This window comes from Xenopus laevis, chromosome 1L, assembly GCF_017654675.1.
Source record: "Xenopus laevis strain J_2021 chromosome 1L, Xenopus_laevis_v10.1, whole genome shotgun sequence".
NCBI classification, from domain to species: domain Eukaryota; kingdom Metazoa; phylum Chordata; class Amphibia; order Anura; family Pipidae; genus Xenopus; species Xenopus laevis.
In genome coordinates this window covers 9,800,385-9,821,387 of record NC_054371.1, presented here as the reverse complement: position 1 = coordinate 9,821,387, position 21,003 = coordinate 9,800,385, and the positions used below count along the sequence as shown (strand labels likewise).

The 21,003-nt window shown below is 43.0% G+C and overlaps 1 protein-coding gene across 1 annotated transcript in view; it reads left to right on the top strand.

Moving 5' to 3' along the window:
* Positions 1-21,003, top strand: part of sfxn5.L (sideroflexin 5 L homeolog) — an 89,943-nt gene that overhangs the window by 41,780 nt on the left and 27,160 nt on the right. Inside the window, 5 exon segments of the mRNA NM_001197285.1 lie at positions 609-665; positions 1,077-1,142; positions 9,164-9,254; positions 11,942-12,057; positions 15,948-16,033. Coding sequence (NP_001184214.1) covers positions 609-665; positions 1,077-1,142; positions 9,164-9,254; positions 11,942-12,057; positions 15,948-16,033 — 416 coding nt within the window.

Here is a 21,003-nt window from a genome sequence, read left to right as displayed (position 1 = left end):
GGTTGCTAGCGGGTTACTGTGAGACTTTGCCGGTGAGTCTCTAATGGCATGTAAATAGTGCCAGTGGGCACACAGAGGGTTACAGAGAGTATCACAAACACCTATGATTAAGTACTGGAGGGTATGTAAGGTGGGTGATATGGGGTCAGTATGTAGTAATTTTAATCTGATATGATGTAAAATTGAATAAAAGTTTAAATTTTTAACAAATGGGTTTTGGGGCATATATTTTGTCTAATCGGATTACGGTGCCTTGGGAATTGTGGCACTGTGTCCCTATAACCCTGCTGCTTTTTTTGGATCGACAACATAGACCCCCCCTTTTCTATAATAACACCATACAGAGAGTATTTGTCAGATATAACACAGTATACAGCATGTTTGATCTTTGTGCCTTTATGGGGAGAATAAATGATCTTGCTGATAAGGTGAGTGCATATTCCTGAGCCCATGATGCAGGTTAGTATTTATGTGACCGCACTCGATTGCCGTTATTGCATTCTGTGGGCACACACCATATGGAGTTTGGTTATGGGGAGGGATCATTAGTGCCTATTGTGTGCCCGTCTCTATGCTGTTAACACCATTCTCTCCTCTTTGTTATTTAGTGGCTGAATCAGAGTCACAATGCAGGTGTCAACTATGCAAACCGCAATGCTAGCAAGGTGAGAAGCCTCGCGTGGGACCTGTATTGTCTGAGCTACGTGACCTCATGCTGCTCCGCTTAATTGCCCCGACTTAATTGCCACACGCCTTCCCTGGGGGGCACTTTGTTTGTTCTCTTTCCTCCTAGATAAATCTATTTCCTCAGCTTCCTTCTACCTCGACTCCCACATGATTCACACCCCTCTTTCATCTGTCCGACAAATTACACTTGACAGGACGGAACATACATGTCATTTGCTTGGCTTGGGCCTAAGTGAAACCCTACACATGGCTACATGCTTAGATCTATCACACAGCACTGCGAGGCTCCCGGGGGCTCCCTGCAAATGTATAACATTAGATGAGGGCAAATAAAAGACTGTTGGGGTCTCAATCTGGCTAATGTTTGTCTCTCTGTGTTGCCCTTTCAGCCTTCTCCAACATCCAAGTTCATCCTGGGATACACAGGGGCAGTAATCAGCGCAGTCTCCATTGCAGTGAGTAAAACAGCATTATTTTATGGGTTTTTTTTTGGTTACCAGCGTATATGTGTACAGCAGAATCCCCATTTTACGTTTTTCAGGGGACCAGGACAAAATGATGTAAAATCAGGGAAAATGTAAAATCAGGGAAATGTGTTAAAGTAACTTTTTCTTCAAGTACTGAAAGGATATAAGCACAGGAGTGAGTATTTATTGTGTTTAACATTGCAGTGTTAATGTTACACTATGGGGGGCAAGTGCAAGACTCTGTGTCAGTCACATACACAAGCTAAAGCAATAAGTGATTGGTGCAGGACTGTATAAGGGCCACACTCATTGCAATTGACCAATTACAGGCAGAACCATGGCAACATATACATCTGGTTTAGTATTTTATACCTCTTTATCTCACAAATAATAACATTCATAGAGGAAAAAAAAGCAGTTTTTGGGAACATCAGGACAACATTTTGATGTAAAATCTGGGAAAACATGACTTAAAATCAGGGAAATGCACCCAATGAAATGCATTATAAATTGGTCGGATCACAAATCAAGAAATGTAAAATTCGGGAAAACTTAAAATCAGGGGACTTAAAATCGAGGTATACGCTGTATATCTAGAGATGCAAATTTACACTATCATTTATTTAGCTTGATGCACAATGGATTCACCTTCAAGTTAACTTTTAGTATGTTCTAGAATGGCCAATTCTAAGCAACTTTTCAAGTGGACTTAATTTTTTCCTTTTTATGTTTTTTTTCTGACTTTTTCTAGCTTTCAAACAGGGGTCACTGACCCCATCTAAAAACAAATGCTCTCTAAGGCTACGCATTTATTGTTATTGCTAATAGTTTTTCTATTCAGGCCTCTCCTATTCCATATTCCAGTCTGTTATTCAAATAAGTGCATGGTTGCTAGGGGAATTTGGACCCTAGCAGCCAGGCTGCTAAAAAAAGGAAACTGGAGAGCTGCTGAATAAAAAGCTAAATCACTCAAAAACCACAAATGTTAAAAATTGAAAACCAATTGTAAATTGTCTCAAAATATCACTCTCTACATCATATTAACAGTTCATTTTAAGGTGAACAGCCCCTTTAAGATTACAAGTAGAAACTGATCATGGCTTCCCGACTCTTGAGTCTACGAGGATAAGTGAACTTGGTGTAGGTTCATTTACATTGTCACATCAGCACTCAGGGGTGTAACTAAAAAGGAAGCAGACCCTGTGGCTGCAGGGGCCCCAGGAGGTATAGGGGCCCCAGGAGGCCCAAATAATGAGCAATTTCAACATATATTGGTAAAAAAAGGCAACCTCTGTATATGTTGGGGGCCATATACTTAATTTGCTGTGGGGCCCAGTAACATCTAGTTACACCACTTAGAGTACTGCGCAGAACCAATTTGTGCAACCCACATGCTTACCTGCTTGGACCCGCTACTCAACCCGCAAGTACCTTATCCGCAACCCACTGACGATCAAGAAACGAAAGGAAGTGCTGTCATCGTAAACCGGAAGTGACATCATTGGCAGTTGGTGTGATCAGAAAAAAAGGAGTAAAACATGCTATTGAGAAAACCCGCGACCCGCAAACCCAGAGAACCTCCGACTCGCGTCTATACCCGCTTCCAAAACTTCTACCTGCAACTCGCAGGGTAACGCAGGTTTTTGCGGGTAACCCGCGGGTACCCGACCCGCTGCAGGACTCTAACACCACTGTCAGTGCTCCTTTGAGTATATGAATAAGTGTTACCCCCAGTAGCTATCAAGGTGCAGAGGTCTGAGTCCCTGTCACTGAGCTGCTCTCCTTCCCATGTTCAGACAGGGGTTTTGTATTGACTGCAGTGTAAACTAGTTTGAAGGATCAGGTGGTTCCTTTAGTGACCAAAATCATTTATTCTCACCCCTTGCCTAACCACGGGAAAAATTAAACCCAATAGCAGGAAGTACTGACCATGGATGTAGAAACACGAAGCACCACAGGAATGAAGTCAAAAGTGTTGATAAAAATCCAAAAATTTATTAATCCATTAAAATCGGCACATCATGATAGGAACAGTTAGAGAACCATAGGCTTAACGCGTTTCGTGGCTATCCAGCCACTTTCTCAAAAGCACAAAAGTTCCATCTACACACCGGTTTAAATCACAAACAAACCCCACCCCTAAAAACATTTAACCCACAAGGCTAAATGTGGGTTAAATGTGCCGATTTTAATGGATTAATACATTTTTGGATTTTTATCAACACTTTTGACTTCATTCCTGTGGTGCTCCGTGTTTCTACATACAAGTTCGACTATGGAGTTTTGTCCGGGGTACTTTTTCAATACGTGATGCACACAGAGGCGAAGTTACACATCGTGGTGCTCCCAGGTAATTAATTTCTTGGACTGTTCAGTACTGACCATGGGTAAGAGAGCAGCCAAGGAGCAGGAATAAATGAGTCTTGGAGCTCTGTATCTGGGTAAGGACTAGATATGGGACTTCTAGCTAGTAACTGAAGGCTGCAACAAAAGCCATATGTGTAGTAGAATTATACTTGCCCCTGAAATGTGCAAAGCCAACTGCAGTCCTACAAATTAATAATAAATAGCTGGACACAAAACTGAAATTGGGCTGCAAAATATTCTAACCCACCCTCTCCCCACCCAAAACTATGGGCACTTGCTTGCAAACAGATGAAGAGTATATGCCAGCTAATAACTGGTTGCTACGGGTTACTCGCTTAACCGGGCACAAAGCTACGTGTTACCTACACAAGCGGCTGCACTGATTAGTGTAAATTATTATCATCCATAGACCAGAACTGGGAAGTGGTTCCTTAGGAAGGGGTTAGGGAGTGCATGAAGTAAATGTAACATAAAGCTGGCTATAGAGAAATAAATACATGCATGTCAGAATATACTGGAGAAATAAACACAAACATTGGCTAATTACACAGGGAATCAATATGGTCTTTGGCCATTCTCCAGTATGCGAGGGAATTAGGATAATAATTATTACTAATTGGAATATTCTTGCCGGCTAATTGGACCCGTCTCTGAGTCATATTTTGCAGTGCACATCACTGATTCCCATAACAATCGCTTGTGGCCAAAGAGATAAAGGGGGGATTAGGGGCAGGAGATCCGATCACTAGTTTATTGACTCTCCTCATCAGGCTTAACCTTTGGCCTGTCCGGCTCATGCATGCCGACACAGAGATTTGCCAGTATCATGTAAATACAAGTCACACAAACACGGGGGGATACGCAGAATTTCTCAAACTGACGGGGAATGTACAAATAGGAACAAGTGTCAGATGACTTGTATGGAGCTTCTGTGCATGAGACATGAACAGAAAATATATTATCTCTCCAAATGACTAGTAGCATGGAGCAGTGGGTGAGATGCATGAGTTGGAACAGAAAGTGCAGATCATAAGGGGAACAGCTAGTGCAGACGATGTATAAGGGCAGCAGATGAGTGACATGTTCTAGGACAAGAGTGGGACATTCTGGGGAACAGGTTGGCAGCTGAGGGATTTGTGCTAGGACAAGCCTTACTCGCTATTCTTAAGAGGGAACGATTGCAAAAATGAAAATTTAATATCAGCTTCATCATACTGAAATAAGGAACTTTGTAAATACAATCAATTAAATATTCTGTACTGTTTCTGAAATAATCAAGTTTATCTTCACTATTCCTCCCTCAGCATCTGTTTCTCTTCATTCTCTCTTCATGCAGCAGTTGGGTGTCAGAAATTCACTGACAGTTAGATCCAATATATCTTATAGGGGGGCTCCTTTTGCCTAGAAGATGTATTAGAGCTCACTCTATTAAACTCATCAGACATCATGTCTCTCTACATGCAGGATTTGTGCAAAAGGCAGTTATTTTGTTACATTTTGTTTGTACTGGGATCAGTTATTTGAGTGAGCTCTAATACATCTGCTAGGAAAGGAAGTCCCCCTATAAGATATATTGGATCTAACAGTCAATGAATATCTGGGATATGAATGAGAACCACAGATAAGGCCTGTGTATGTTCTAGTACAAGTGTGGGACATACTCAACCTAGATTGGCCTCTTCAGCCCCTTCAGCACAGATCTGCATCAAATACACATGGTGAACAGCTCATTAACAACTGATTTAGATGCATGCTGCAGAATGTACTGGTTTGTGTGCAGCCATGTAACCTGCATCTAAATAAATGGTAATTTAATCATTTGGGATTTACATACATGAAGTCTGAAATGGTTACATGGTACCCATGCCTAATGGCAGCATCAACTGGCACAGAAGCTTATGCCCTTAGGTTCTCATCAGACATGTTTGTTTGGCCTTTACCCAGGTGATGGCTAATAGAGCACTGAGTGATTTGGCTGCTTCATGTTTGGTTCCCCCCATTGTGTGCATCTGTGCCATAACAGCCCCTATGAGGAGCCCCTATGAGAACACTTAAGAAAAGCTCCTATGAGATGCCTCTATGAGAAGCCCCTATGAGAACACTATGAGATGTCCCTTTGAGAACACCATGAGAACGCCTATGAGAAGCCCCCATGAGAAGCCTATGGGAAGCCCATATGAGAAGCCCCTATGAAAAGCCTATGGGAAGGCCGTATGAGAAGCCGTATAAGAAGCTTTATGAGAAGTCTCATGGGAAGCCCATATGAAAAGCCTTTGGGAAGCCCATATGAAAAGCCTATATGGGAAGTCCCTATGAGGAGCCTATGGGAAGCCATATGAGAAGCCCCTATGGGAAGGCCATATGAGAAGCCCCTATGAGAAGCCTATGGGAAGCTGTATAAGAAACCTTATGAGAAGTCTCATGGGAAGCCCATATGAGAAGCCTTTGGGAAGCCCCTATGAGGAGCCTATGAGAAGCCCCTATGAGGAGCCTATGGGAAGCCCATATGAGAAGCCTTTGGGAAACCTCTATGAGGAGCCTATGAGAAGCCCCCTATGTGAAGCCGATATGAGGAGCCTATGAGAAGCCTATGAGGAGCCTATATGAAGCCTATGGGAAGCCCCTATGAGAAGCCTATGAGAAGCAGGCACATGACATGGGTACACAATGGAAGACAGTGCTGGCTGGGGTCAGTGCGGTGGGACACACAATCCGTGGGAACTCACAAATGAGTGGCAAGAGGTTAACTAGATTTGTACTTAATCACTACAAATATTATCTCTTTATAGAGACAAGGCAGGATTCCGGGGGAAGCTGACCTGGAAAGCACATTGATCCTGACCCTCTACCTCCCCCCACCCCACAGCTCAGTGGCCTGACGCCCAACATAGGGGCTCACTTTAATTAATAGCAGCTCAGCTCAGACCATTGGGGGTGATAGCACTTGTTTTCAGGTCATCTGCTCCTAATAGGCTCTCACTGGGAGGGAATTTACAGCTAATTGACAGGCGAGATCAGCTAATGAGCTCTTTGGCCTGACTAGCACCTTATACAGCACAAAGTACCTTCTCTGCTGAGGGTGAAGCACCTGTACCCTCCTCCCCTGCAACAAAGCCCCAAACACCTTCATTTACACTCTTAACCCCTTCATTGTCTGCTGCCCTTGTTATTCCAAGCAGGTCTTATAGGTTAATAGGGATACTTCTAGCTAGCATTTTATCCTTTTTATTATGTTTTACTCATACAGTTCAGCCATACTGTTCAACAGGAGTAATCTACCCCCTACAGTAAATAAGGATATGAGAAGTCACTGAGGGGTTGTTCTGTTGCCATATAAAGGCACAAGGCTGCAGGCTGAGTTATACAAGGAACTCTGAGTATCACTCATGTATTATAAGGGATAATGTACCCCCTACTGTAAATGATAAGGATATTAGAAGTCACTGAGGGGTTGTTCTGTAACCATATAAAGGCACAAGGCTGCAGGCTGAGTTATACAGAGAACTCTGAGTATCACTCATGTATTATAAGGGATAATGTACCACCTACTGTAAATGATAAGGATATTAGAAGTCACTGAGGGGTTGTTCTGTGACCATATAAAGGCACAAGGCTGAAGGCTGAGTTATACAGGGAACTCTGAGTATCACTCATGTATTATAAGGGATAATGTACCCCCTACTGTAAATAATAAGGATATTAGCAGTCACTGAGGGGTTGTTCTGTGACCATATAAAGGCACAAGGCTGCAGGCTGAGTTATACAGGGAACTCTGAGTATCACTCATGTATTATAAGGGATAATGTACCCCCTACTGTAAATGATAAGGATATTAGAAGTCACTGAGGGGTTGTTCTGTGACCATATAAAGACACAAGGCTGCAGGCTGAGTTATACAGGGAACTCTGAGTATCACTCATGTATTAAAAGGGATTATGTACCCCCTACTGTAAATGATAAGGATATTAGCAGTCACTGAGGGGTTGTTCTGTGACCATATAAAGACACAAGGCTGCAGGCTGAGTTATACAGGGAACTCTGAGTATCACTCATGTATTAAAAGGGATTATGTACCCCTACTGTAAATTATTAGGATATTAGCAGTCACTGAGGGGTTCTGTATGGATGTTGATGAGCAGAGTGTAAGGTACAGGCTAGTAGTTCCCCAGCCACATCCATGAGCAGAAGGGCACCTGCCCAGGACAGAAAGGGGTTAATGGCATCAGGGAAAAGGAATATTTTTCGGATCCAGGAGAAGGTTATAGTAATGTGCAGCAAGGCTTCTGTATTTATTTATTTGATAACATCCCCTCCCTTCCCCAGCAACATAGGTGCAGGTTATTTTTCACTGCCTTCCAAGTGTTGATGCCCCCGTGGGGTTTTTTAATCCCAGTTCCCTATGGCTGATAATTGTGAGCAGTGCGTCGAGTGGCTGCATGTGACAGTGTGTGAAGCTGGTGTTACATCCCATAATCACTTTGTGCCAAGATACCGTGAGCCTCCCACCACCCTCAGGACTTAGTGTTGTCAGGAAACATCTTTATCTCGGCCTGTAAAGTATCACACGTAGGGACTGTGTATTGTGCCCGCTGAACTCCTTGCCCACTTGGCTACAAGCCTCATTAAACCTGAGCTTTCCCCTGTCACTTCCATGCAAAATACAACGTATAATTACGGCTTAAGATATATATATTATATATCTATAGATCAAATCTGGCCACATCTCGTGGCATATTTAGTCCATTTTGTGTGTGCACAGATACATTCTGTTTTCAGGAATGATAAAACACAAAGAAACTAGTAATTGTGCCATGTGCAAAAGTTTGGGCGCCCTTTGGCCTGCGATTAACTGGCAATCGGGGTTAAAGGGGTGGTTCACCTTTACGTTAACGTTTAGTATGCTATAGTTTTTGAATTATTTGCCTTCTTCTGCTGACTCTTTCCAGCTTTCAAGTGGGGGTCACTGAGCCCCATCTAAAAACAAATGCTCTGTAAGGCTACAAATATATTGTTATTGCTTATTTTTATTCCTCATCTTTCTATCCAGGCCTCTCCTATTCATATTCCAGTCTCTTATTCAAATCAGTGCATGGTTGCTAGGGGAATTTGGACCTTAGTATCCAGATGACTGAAATCACAAACTGGAGAGCTGCTGAATAAAAAAACTAAATATCTCAAAAACCACAAATAATAAAAAATGAAAACCAATTGCAAATTGTCTCAGATTATCACTCTCTGTAGCATACTAACAGTTAATTTAAAGGTGAACAACCCCTTTACGCGCAGGCCTCACATCTCTGGACCTTTTGCCATAAGTCCCACACTGGCCAAACAAATGTGCCCAGGGCTGAAGAGCAAACGAAATGCTGGTGTAACCCTGCTAAACGGTATAAGGAACTGCTCCTTGTCTGTAAACCCGAGGCACAGGCAGCAAGCTCCTTATGCAAAACTCTCTATCTCTTTGCAGTATTGTACTTGAATCCTGGGGGAGCTGTTTGGGCTAAAAGCAAAACACTGATCCATTGGAATTAAATGTGATGGTTTTATTGCATTAAATGGATATGCAGAGTGCAATTTCAATAGAAGCCTCTATCATGGGCACAATCACACCAATAACCTAATTTTTTCTTTTTCCTTTTAAGGTCGGCCTTAATATTCTGGTACAGAGAGCTTACAAGTTTACTCCTTCCACTCGTCTCCTGATCCAGCGCTTTGTACCATTCCCAGCTGTAGGTAATGGAAACACTCACCCTAATGCACCAGTGGGGAACAGCACAAGGGCAGGTTGATGTTACTCCAGGTTGATGTTACTCCAGGTTGATGTTACTCCAGGTTGATTTTACTCGAGTCTCTCTATACCTACTGTGCCTACAGAGGAAGGATCTTATGCTCTTAAAGTGACACTGACATCTCAAATTAGAGGCGCAGGACTTAACGCCTGTAAAAAAGGGTGTAGGGAATGAATACATGATCACGTGTGGCTGTTGGGTATACCCTATACTGAAAGCTGTGTCTGAATTGGCCAACCTGAGATTTTTTTTACACCAGGGCCTAAATATTTAGGGGGGCATAAAACTGAGTTTTCTAAGTGGAACCAGAATGTGCCTTTATATTTGCTTTCAGCTGCTGTCACTATTCCCTGTTTGTTTCTGTGTGCGCCAGTCTCTAATGAAGCTCATATTGACATAACATTCTGCTTATATTAGTGTTTTATTTGTGCCCTAACCTGCCCTTTTGCTCAAATTGACTTCATAAAGCCCTCCAATTAAGCACAGGCTTGTCTTTAATTCCACAGGGCTTGGTGTAAACAGATTATTAGTTCTAATAAGAAAGCCCTTGGGGTTTGCAAGTTCATCAGCAGGCCTACATGCCTAATTAATAAATATGTAGCCACGCCCGGGTAACTTGCCCTTGTGCCTTGCTCACCCATGAGATGTTGGGATTTTTACTGCTTTTGTCAGGTTGGACATTACCTGTGAGCTGTATTATCTGAGCTGGTGGAACTGGCAGTTCTGGAACGGCACTTGTAAATAGGTTTGGACCATTCCAGTTTGCCAACAAAGCCAGGAAGCACTGCAATGTGTTGGGAGTTTAATAGAAGCCAGAGCTTATATATATTTGTATTTATGTATACATTAATTGTATACGTAGGGTTCTGCATTATGAACAAGGCATTAATAGAACAGAAGGGAGGGATAATATAATGAATAGAACATACAATTATGCAGTTACATTCAAAAAGTGCTAAGTACTCTGCAGAGCTCACAATCTAAGGAGGTAAAATACAGTCACACATAGGAGGGTAAGACATTCTGGCACTCACAGTGGTTGTGACCATGGCCCCCGGAGTACCAAGCCACATGTGAGTTGAGTTTAGTAGAGAATGGTGGGGGTTCCTTAGGGAAGAATTCTGGGATTATTATTTTTTATTTATAAAGGAGACCACCAGGAACATATGGAGACACTGAGCTAATAGTGATCTGCAGAGGAGAGAATGGCTTTGTATTACAGCAGGACTTCTGCTCTGGGGTTTAATAGATTGTAGGAGAGAAAATGTTTGTGCCTGGGCTAGGTAGAAGATGGTGGTAGTAGTCTTGGTAGACAAGGGCATGGGTTTGTTTTTTACCAGTTTGATTGGTGGACTGAACTAGGAAAATGTTGGTAGGGCTGTGATGAGAGTGATTTGGTGATTTAAAAGAGTTAATTATTTAGGAAGGCTAAAGGGCATCATCACGGCTGCTAGCCTCAAGTCCGGGCTGCTAGCCTCAAGCCATATTGCCAGATAGGAGGGATCTCCGAGCCAGCCATTCCCTCTCTGGTGCCTCACCCCTGCCCCGTGCCAATCTTCACACACAGCTCTTGTCTATGTGCTTAGTGTCAGTGTTGTACAGCAGGAGCCCGGACACTTCCCACAGACACTAGTGTAGCCTCCATGCGGTCAGGCACTGCCATCTACTGAGTGTTTCATTGTTCTCTCTCTCATGAGCTCCTCTTCTGTTTCCCAAATACCAGCAGCTTTCCCCCGCGATGGATCCCTCATGTTCTCTCTTCTATCACATATTTGCAGTTCAGCACAGTCACTGCCCCTAAACTACATTATTATCCATTGTCGCACAAGTGTCCAGACACGGCCGCGACGTCCATTTTATTTTTGGCACAACGACAGCTGCATTTATTAAAAAGGACCAATTATAATAGAAATAGATTAGTGGCCACCGGGGGACTCCCCATCTGCACAGGCTTTGTACATGTTACACCCTAACCATATGCTAAACTTCACATTCAGGCTCTCACCTCTCATTCTTCTACTTGTTAATTCAGTTAGGGGCTAATAGGCTGTTGTCCTGCCCCTGCTTAGTAACTGACACTTCTCTCTCTTCTTCTTTGGATCTTTTTTTTTTGTGGCATCTTTAACCCCTGTATTTAGTGTTTGCCTTATAACATATAGAAGCATAGCTAGGTCCCTTCTGCCCATGGGGCATTCCATTCCTCTTCCTCCTCTTCTTCTTCTTACAGAAGCCTTCTGGCTCGTGCTCTCAAATTCATGCACAAATTCCCACTTGAATCCATATGATTGTATGTTTATGTCTATTATATTTGCATTCATTCATTCTTGGCACCATTTAACAGAGGATTTGGAGGATCCAGTTTAGCTCTGCGGGAAGGTGCAACTAACCGAGGAAGCAGTTAAAAAGAAAACTTGTTACAAGCTATTCTTTATAGAGGAAAACATTATAAAGCCAAAACACATGGCTGACCAAGCTGCAGTCCTTCACAATGAACTATAGTCCGATTTTGGGAATTTGACTTCAGGAGAACCAAGCACCTTGTAGAAGAGTAGAAATATAGAACCAGTTCTTCTGTCCCAGGGGAGCAGATTTTGGCAGATGGAGGTGTCTAAACCTTGTTTTCTTTTCCAGCCAGTGCCAACGTCTGCAACGTGGTCCTGATGAGACACGGTGAGTTGGAGGAGGGGATTGATGTTCTGGACAGCAATGGGCACATCGTCGGATCTTCGAGGATCGCCGCCAAACATGTGGGTATCATTCACTAGACTGGACTTCTGTCTTTCTAGAAGGAGTTAGCTTTAACTGTCCATGTGCAGTGGATTTCAAACTGGTCGCTCAACTAGAGTGTGTGTGGGACAGGGCCGGAACTAGGGGTAGGCAGAAGAGGCACCTGCCTAGGGAGCAACGAAAGGGGGGCGCTGGGCAGGTACCTGACTTTTGACTACCCCTAGTCCATGTTCGCTGCTCCTCCCACTCCTCCAGCGCTCCTCCCCGCCTCCCTCCCCTCAAGCACTTTACCCCATCTCCCCAGTCACTTTCCCCGCCTCTCACCACTCCCCTCGGTCGCTTTGCTCTGCCTCCAGCGCTGTGCGCACGTGTGCGCACAATGTTTTCACGAGCGTACAAGCCCGCACGAGCGATCGCGGAGGGGAGCACGGAGGAGAGCGTGGAGGGGAGCGCGGTGGCCACCCGGGACGCCTAGGGCGCCTGGTTGGCTTGGCCCGCCACTGGTGTGGGACCTCGGGCATCTATTCTCAGCATAGGGGCCCATTCCCAATGTCCTGTACATGGGCAGAATTCATCAGGACGTTCATGTCCGTCTAAAGCAGGTGCCCCCAAACTTTTTCACCTGTGAGCAACATTCAGATGTAAAAAGAGTTGGGGAGCAACACAACCATGAAAAATGTTCCTGGGATGCCAAATAAGGGCTCTGATTGGCTATTGGTAGCCCCTATGTGGAATGCCAGCCTACAGGAGACTGTTTGGCAGTAAAATTGTAATTGAAAAAAAAAGTCTCAATATGCACTCAGTCGGTGATTTTAAACAATTCACTAAATTTTATTTAATCAATTGCCATTTCAGTTAATCACCATATACCATTAAATCGAACAATTAATTAACAATATCATTTAAGGTATATCATTTAAATTAATCAATTTGCTGCCAGTAGGATTAAATTCATCTAAATACTATGAATTAATAGTAATAGCATTTCATATAATGAATGAATTGATTTCCACACATTAAATATAAATAGTTCATTAAAACATCCAATGAAAAAGGTTGAAATTGGTGAATTATATGATCAGTCCAGTATCAGAAAAATTAATAGTGAAAAAGTTCCTGTTAAAAATAGAAAAGGAGAAGCTGTAAAGTGCTGATTTCTCTCATCAATCCTAGAGGGTTTCTTTAATCTGGCCGTAATGCATTAGCCCAAAATTAGAAGCTGCAATATAGTAAAGTAAGTTTTGCCAAAAAAGAAAAGGAATAGACATCTGTGTTGTAGAAACAAAGGGGCAAATTCACTAAGATTCGTAGTTGCGCCAGGCGCAACTTCGCCGCACTTCGCCAGGCGTAGTTTCACCAGCGCTCCGCAAATTCACTAAAATCCGAAGTTGCGCACAGGGGTAGCATAAGATTGCGAAGTTGCGCTAGCGTTGATTCGCTAAGTGAAGCGAAGTTACGCTAGCGAAGGTTAATTTGCATACGGCGCCAAATTCAAATTTCAATGGAGGAATACGTATCAGCACTACAAATGCCTAGAAAACCTTCAAAACATCAAATAAAAATTTTATTTTGCCCTACACATGTGCCCACTGTCTAGGTAAGTTGCCATGAGTCAGGAAATAGCCTATCACCCATAATATAGAAAACACGCCAGCGTTTTTTGGGAATCCCTATCTACTCTACTGCGCTTCGCCTGGTCTGAGGTGGCGAAGGAAGTCTAGCGTAAAAGGTAGCGTTCAGTACACTGCGCGTATTAGTGAATTTGCGTAGTTACGTCCGTAGCGAAAATTCGCCAGGCGTAAGGGTGCGAAGTAACACTAGCGAATCTACGCCAGCGTTCGTTAGTGAATTTGCGCAGTAACGAAAATGCCAAACGCTAGCGAAGTAACGATAGCGTTCGGCGCTTAGTGAATTTGCCCCAAAGTCTATTGATCGTTAATCACAAAACAGTTCCACACGCAAACAGTCCCCTGCCTTAAACAGTCTCATCCTTTCAGACTTGCTGCACAGCACAAATGTATGGCGGGTCTTGAACCGAATTCCGTGGCCTAGTGCGGATGTTTCCCCATGGTGGAATATGCAGTGAGACACATTTAAACAGCGGCAGCGCAGCGTATGAAACCGTTATACATCACTGCTCCTCCAGGTCCATATGGATTTCGTCTACCAGCCACAATGCTGTAATGGCCGAACGGATACCCAGACAGGGGCAGTTAGCTTTTTACTTGCAGCATATCAGCAGGGCAACTTTCTTTTAGCTCCTCCACACCACGCCGACATATGTTTCGCCGCAGGTGGCTTCCTCAGGGCGTAATTGCAGCGAGACATGGAGGCGTCTAATATAGCCCCCAGCTATTTAATATGCTAATGAGCCTTCCAACACCTATGAGTTACATTTTAAAAGGAAAAGTGTTGTAACAAAGTTGCTTCACAATTGACACTGGTAAACTTTCATCAAAAGATTATATAATTTGATACATTAAGGGGCCCATTCACTAAATTCAAGTGAAGGAATAGAGGAAAAATAGTTCGAATTTCAAACTACTTCGACCTTCGACTACGACCTTCAACTTCGAATCGAAGGATTCGAACTAAAAATCGTTCGACTATTCGATAGTCGAAGTACTGTCTCTTTAAAAATTTCTTCGACCCCCTAGTTCGCCACCTAAAACTTACCGAGGCCAATGTTAGCCTATGGGGAAGGTCGCCATAGGCTTGCTAACAATTTTATGATCGAAGGATAATCCTTCGATCGATGGATTAAAATCCTTCGAATAGTTTGTTTCGAAGGATTTAATCCTTCGATTTTGATATTCGAAGTCGAATGATTTTAATTTGGCAGTCGAATATCGAGCATTAATTAACCCTCGATATCTGACCCTTGATACATCTGCCCCTTAGTGTTTTAGAGGCTAATGAACTGAACTAAAGTTTGACCTTACTTTAGATCACAATGGCTTTTATAAATGTTATATACAGTTATTTAGTTAGTAACTCAAAAAAAACTGATTTTTATTCAACTAAAACTTGCCTGGAATTCAAAAATAAGCACCTGTTTGAGGTCACTGAGAGCAACATCCAAGGGGTTGGGGAGCAACATGTTACTCACGAGCTACTGGTTGGGGATCACTGGTCTAAAGCCATTATCATACTTGACAGATGCAGGTGAATAAAGTCGCAGTCTGCCCCCCCCCCCAAACCCTAAATCTGTCCTTGTTATATTTTATATTGGGGGATGTGGAGGTCACTGTTTTCTCTGAGAATCCATTTCAAACATGGCACAAATGGCAGCTCAGAATAATGTGCCGTGTTCCAGGGTCTGCCCCCAGCACCCCACAAAAGCACCTACAGAATGGGAGCCTTCTTTCTTATTTACCTGTATCCATTTTGCCCCCCTCTTATCTTGCTCTGATGTGGTTTGCGTGAATCAGAGAAATCTGACAGCCATGTTGTATTGTGCGAGTAACACGCTACACGCAGAGCCCCGCAGACACACATTTATGGTGAGAAGCCTCCAGCTGTTTCCATTTTTATTTAAACACCTGCCTTAAAATCTGAGAGAAGTGGCCATATGCTCCCTGCTTTTTATACCCTCCCTCTCTCTGCTCGCCCAGCAAGGCCCGCTCCCCCCGGGTTCCACCAGAATATTAATTGCTCTCCTGCATAGATCTCTGTACGAGTGTAAAATGATATTCTAACGTGGCTTGCACGTCCTAATGAAAGGCTGCGTCGGGCAGTTTATTTAGCGACTGAATAAAGGGGAAGTCAATGAGATTAGCGTTAAACAGACACACATAAAATGCGCATGCTGCTTGCCTAATAGGCAGTTGATTTAGATGCATACGTATGCATGAAAACTAAATAAATACCCACTGCTTCTCTCATTCTCTTATTTTTCTCTTGTTTGCAGGCCCTGCTGGAAACGGCTCTTACTAGAGTGGTGCTGCCCATGCCCATACTGGTTCTACCTCCCATCATTATGTCTGTACTTGAAAAGTAAGTTCCACTCTTCGACCAAAATGATTTTGTATTTATATAATCACTTCTGCTCCTCCATAACTGCCTTCACCCTTACACCGGCCACGTGGGAGATCTGTCTGCTACATGGCTATTTATATAGGTGTGTGCTGCTGACTGCCATGCAACATGCAACCTACATTGCTATTATTATTAGCAGGTGAATTTCAGTTAGATTTCGTATCATCTCTAATGATTAAGCTGCCCATACAGGGGTCACCACTGACTCCCAAATACAGATTGATAGACCTGTGTATGAGGCCAGAGTGATGGCTGGCCTGATCGGAAATGAGTTAGAAATGCCTTTTTTCTTTTCTGCAATCATTGCCCTACTTAAATGGGAACTATTGCGAAAATGAAAATGCTATATAAGCTTCATCTCACTGAAATAAGACCCTTTCTATATATAAACAATTAAATATTGTGTATCATTTAAGAAATACAGTAAGTTACTCTCACTCTCCATAATCTGTCATTCTTCATGCTCTCTTCATGTTGAGGTCTAGGTCAGATTTTGATTGACAAGTAGGTCTAATACGTCTTTTAAGGGGGCTCCATTTCTTAGCAGAATAACTCAAATAACCAACTCCAGCACAAACAAAAGGTAACAAAGGGTGACTCCGGCACCCTACATACAGAGATACAGGATTTCCATCAGAGCCGGTTAGCACCTAGGTTAAGGGTGCAACCCCCCAATGGATGTATTAGACATAACGGTCAATCAAAAACTGACTCCGCCTACTGCATGAAGACAGAATGAAGAGAGACAGGTTGTTCAGAGGAGGAGAGTGAATAGTAACTTGATTATTTCATAAAAGGTACTACATTTTTAATTGATTATATTTAGAACGTTTCGTATTTAAACAAGATGAAGCTTATATGAGATTTTCATTTTTGCGATAGATCCCCTTTAAGAGTGCATTTTGGGCACAAGAGGTCAGTGTTTTACTGAAGTGTATGCATGAAATAACAAGTAAGTATAGTTCTATTCCCAGGGCAGCCAGTGCAGTGGAACTGGGACCTCTATTGCTTTGTTTAAAGGCAGTGTTAGCCCTCATGCATGTTGGAATTCTCTCTATACAAAGATATATCCTGCATTTCCCTAAATCCCTTGGGTAATGGCACATGGAGAGATGTGTTGCCCCCGTGCAAGTCCAAGAGGCAACAAATCTCATATAGGTCTTATGTACGAAAATAATCAATTTATTCAGTGAACAGTCGCTGACGTTTCGGCTGATACGACAGCCTTTCCTAAAAAAAAGGCTGTCGTATCGGCCGAAACGTCAGCGACTGTTCACTGAATAAATTGATTCTTTTCGTACATAAGACCTGTGAGTGCGATCTTCAGTTCCTACTCTACATCCACTTTCTACAAGGACTGCACCCAGGCATCATTTATGTCATTTTCGTGAGTGCTGGCTCCTTCTCCTCACTATGTGTATATATATATATATATATATATATATATATATATATATATATATATATATATATATATATATATAGAATACTACTACTATATATTTATAATTTAGTAACAAGAACCATTGACAGGTTCCTATTGTGCAGCTCTCAGGGGTGACTTGGGCTCCGGATGATCAATGGCGGACCCCTCACAGTTATTTCCATATGGGCACAAATCAGCAGAGCAAACCCAGAGGCACTGGCATATTATGCAAATGTGCGGTGCTAATGAGCAAGGTGATGAGACTGGTTGCAGGTGGGACTGGGTGCAGATCAGCAGATGTAAAACAAGGGGAATGTGACGGGAGCAATTTGGCCGTTCTCTACCTGAGACTGACGAGTCACAACATCCAGACGCTGGCAGTCACATCACTAGTTGATTAGTACGTGCCGGGCATAGTGAGCTGCTCAATAAGAGCCCATGCCCACTGCACAGCCATTCACTTTGTTTACTATTATTTAAATACTACATCAAAGGACTCACGGGATTATTATATCTTCAAAGGTTTTCTAAAACCAGTCCAAATGCCGTTACAGGAATGATATCCTTCTTTTACACTCTTTTCATCTTTCAGTAAAGGTTCTGATACAGTCATTTATTTGGCAAATACAGGGATTTGTATCTGTCCCACTCTTCTTCTTCTTTTTCTGTGCTGTAGTGGCGTAAACCATAAAAGCTCTCCTGATCCACAAAGGGAAAGGTACAAGGAGCATGAACAAGCACTTCAGCCGCACAATTGTGCTTAATAAGTCCTTTCTCTTAATAAGTCTGGGCCCATAGAGCAGAATAAGTCTGAGCCCACAGAGCAGGATAAGTCTGAGCCCACAAAGCAACATATGTCCGAACCCACAGAGAAGAATAAAGCTGGCCATAGATGTTGAGATTTTTAAAAGATCAGATCCTGATCGTGGGACCACGATCTTCTCAGAACGATCGTACGATCATACGAATTTACCATCAACTAAAAAGACCAATTTGCCAAGAAAACAAAGGGGAGCTGCGAATACCACTAACTGCACGATAATTTTGAAGGATTGGTCGGGCTTCCCTAAAATCGGTCGTTCGGCAAGAAGAATCGTTGCGTCTATGGGGAGCTTAAGTCTGAGCCCACAGAGCAGGATAATGGTGGCCATACACGGGCAGATAAAGCTGCCGTTATCGGTCGTTTGGACCGATTTGACAGCTTATTTGCCCGTGTATGGGGGCTTCCGACGGGTTTGATTTTTAACCGACCGACCCGTCGGAGCCCCTTAGCGCATCATAATTCGATCGTTCGGCCATACGGCCGAACGTTCGAATTACCCCCGATATAGCCATGCCATTAGTGGCATATCAGGGAAAGATCCGCTCGTTTGGCGACGTCGCCAAACGAGCGGATCTTTGAGTCTATGGCCACCTTAAGTCTGAGCCCACAGAGCAGGATACGTCTGAGCCCACAAAGCAAGATAAGTCTGAGCCCACAGAGCAGGATAAGTCTGAGCCCACAGAGCAGGATAAGTCTGAGCCCACAGAGCAGGATAAGTCTGAGCCCACAGAGCAGGATAAGTCTGAGCCCACAGAGCAGGATAAGTCTGAGCCCACAGAGTAGGATAAGTCTGAGCCCACAGAGCAGGATAAGTCTGAGCCCACAGAGCAGGATAAGTCTGAGCCCACAGAGCAGGATAAGTCTGAGCCCACAGAGCAGGATAAGTCTGAGCCCACAGAGCAGGATAAGTCTGAGCCCACAGAGCAGGATAAGTCTGAGCCCACAGAGCAGGATAAGTCTGAGCCCACAGAGCAGGATAAGTCTGAGCCCACAGAGCAGGATAAGTCTGAGCCCACAGAGCAGGATAAGTCTGAGCCCACAGAGTAGGATAAGTCTGAGCCCACAGAGCAGGATAAGTCTGAGCCCACAGAGCAGGATAAGTCTGAGCCCACAGAGTAGGATAAGTCTGAGCCCACAGAGCAGGATAAGTCTGAGCCCACAGAGCAGGATAAGTCTGAGCCCACAGAGAACAATAAGTCTGAGCCCACAGAGTAGAATAAGTCTGAGCCCACAGAGCAGGATAAGTCTGAGCCCACAGAGCAGGATAAGTCTGAGCCCATGTGTGCCCTTTATAAGAGAATGTACGTTGTGTAGACCTGAATTTATTCAAAGCAGACAGAGGAGGTGCTGTTCTATGGCAGCCCTATGGGAACAACTTGCCAATGACAACTGGTCCCTGGGAGATGAAAAGATGGACGGACTATACACCCACACATTCATTACTTCAAAGCTGGGAAATTGTATTTGTAAAGGGGCTTTCCATCGGGGGCTCCTGTAATGTGATACATGAGAGGAAGATGCCCTGAAGGCTGCAGGGAGTTACACACAGGATGCACAATGTGGGATTTGAAAAAATTAGTTGAAGTTCCCTGAATATATTCATTGGTTTCCTTTTCAAAAATCAACGAAAATAAGAAATACGATCAAATCTGATCAGATTCTCTTATTTCTCCTGCTGAATATTGAACATAACAAACTCCACTTCCAACTTAAAATGATTAATTTTTTTAATGACCCGTTTGATCATGTTTTTGCCATTTCCACCCATTTATTACAAATTTTAGCAAAGAAGTTGCTTTTCATCCTCTACAGACTTTCAAAACCTATTTCTCCAGGGAGTTTCTTTTTGGTGAAATAAAGAAGGGAATTCTAGAATTGTACTAAAGGTAGAAGGGTTTTTTTCCATTTTAGAGATGTTTATATTAATGATTTCTCTGAAATCCAAGTACTTGTTGAGCTGTTAAGAAGTTAGAAAAAAAAAATTCAACCTTAAGCAGAATTCTTGACCCCCCTCCCCATTTCACTATAGATAAACAATTTTTCTGCAGGTCTGTAGAGGGGGAAAAAAAGAAATGACTAATATTTTGAATCAGGTAACAACTTTCCAATATAATTTTAAGGCACTTTTTAATGCTTTACAAATGGAGAATAAAGATAGAAGTAAAATTTGGTTCAGTGGTTTGTAAATAGGACCCTTAATTTAGTTAATTTAGTCTTTTTGAATTAGTATATAAATTATCTGTTCTATAAAATAGCAGATTTGTTGTACAGTTTATAATTAACTACTACTACTGGATTGTTCCCCTCTTTCTCTGTAAATTTTATTACCTTAATTCCTGCTAATCCTTCTAAAGGCCTATAGTAAAGTATGGTTGTCACAGGCACTTGCCTAATGTACCTGAATTAAAAGGAAAGCTGGAATCTCAGCTTCCATAAAGCAGGACAGGACTGCTGCTTACAATGGGGATCAGATAGGATCTGTGCAGCCACTGGGACAGAATGCTCTGTTATACAGATAGCTAGAATCTCAGCTGCCATAAAGCAGGACAGGACTGCTGCTTACAATGGGGATCAGATAGGATCTGTGCAGCCACTGGGACAGAATGCTCAGTTATACAGATAGCTAGAATCTCAGCTGCCATAAAGCAGGACAGGACTGCTGCTTACAATGGGGATCAG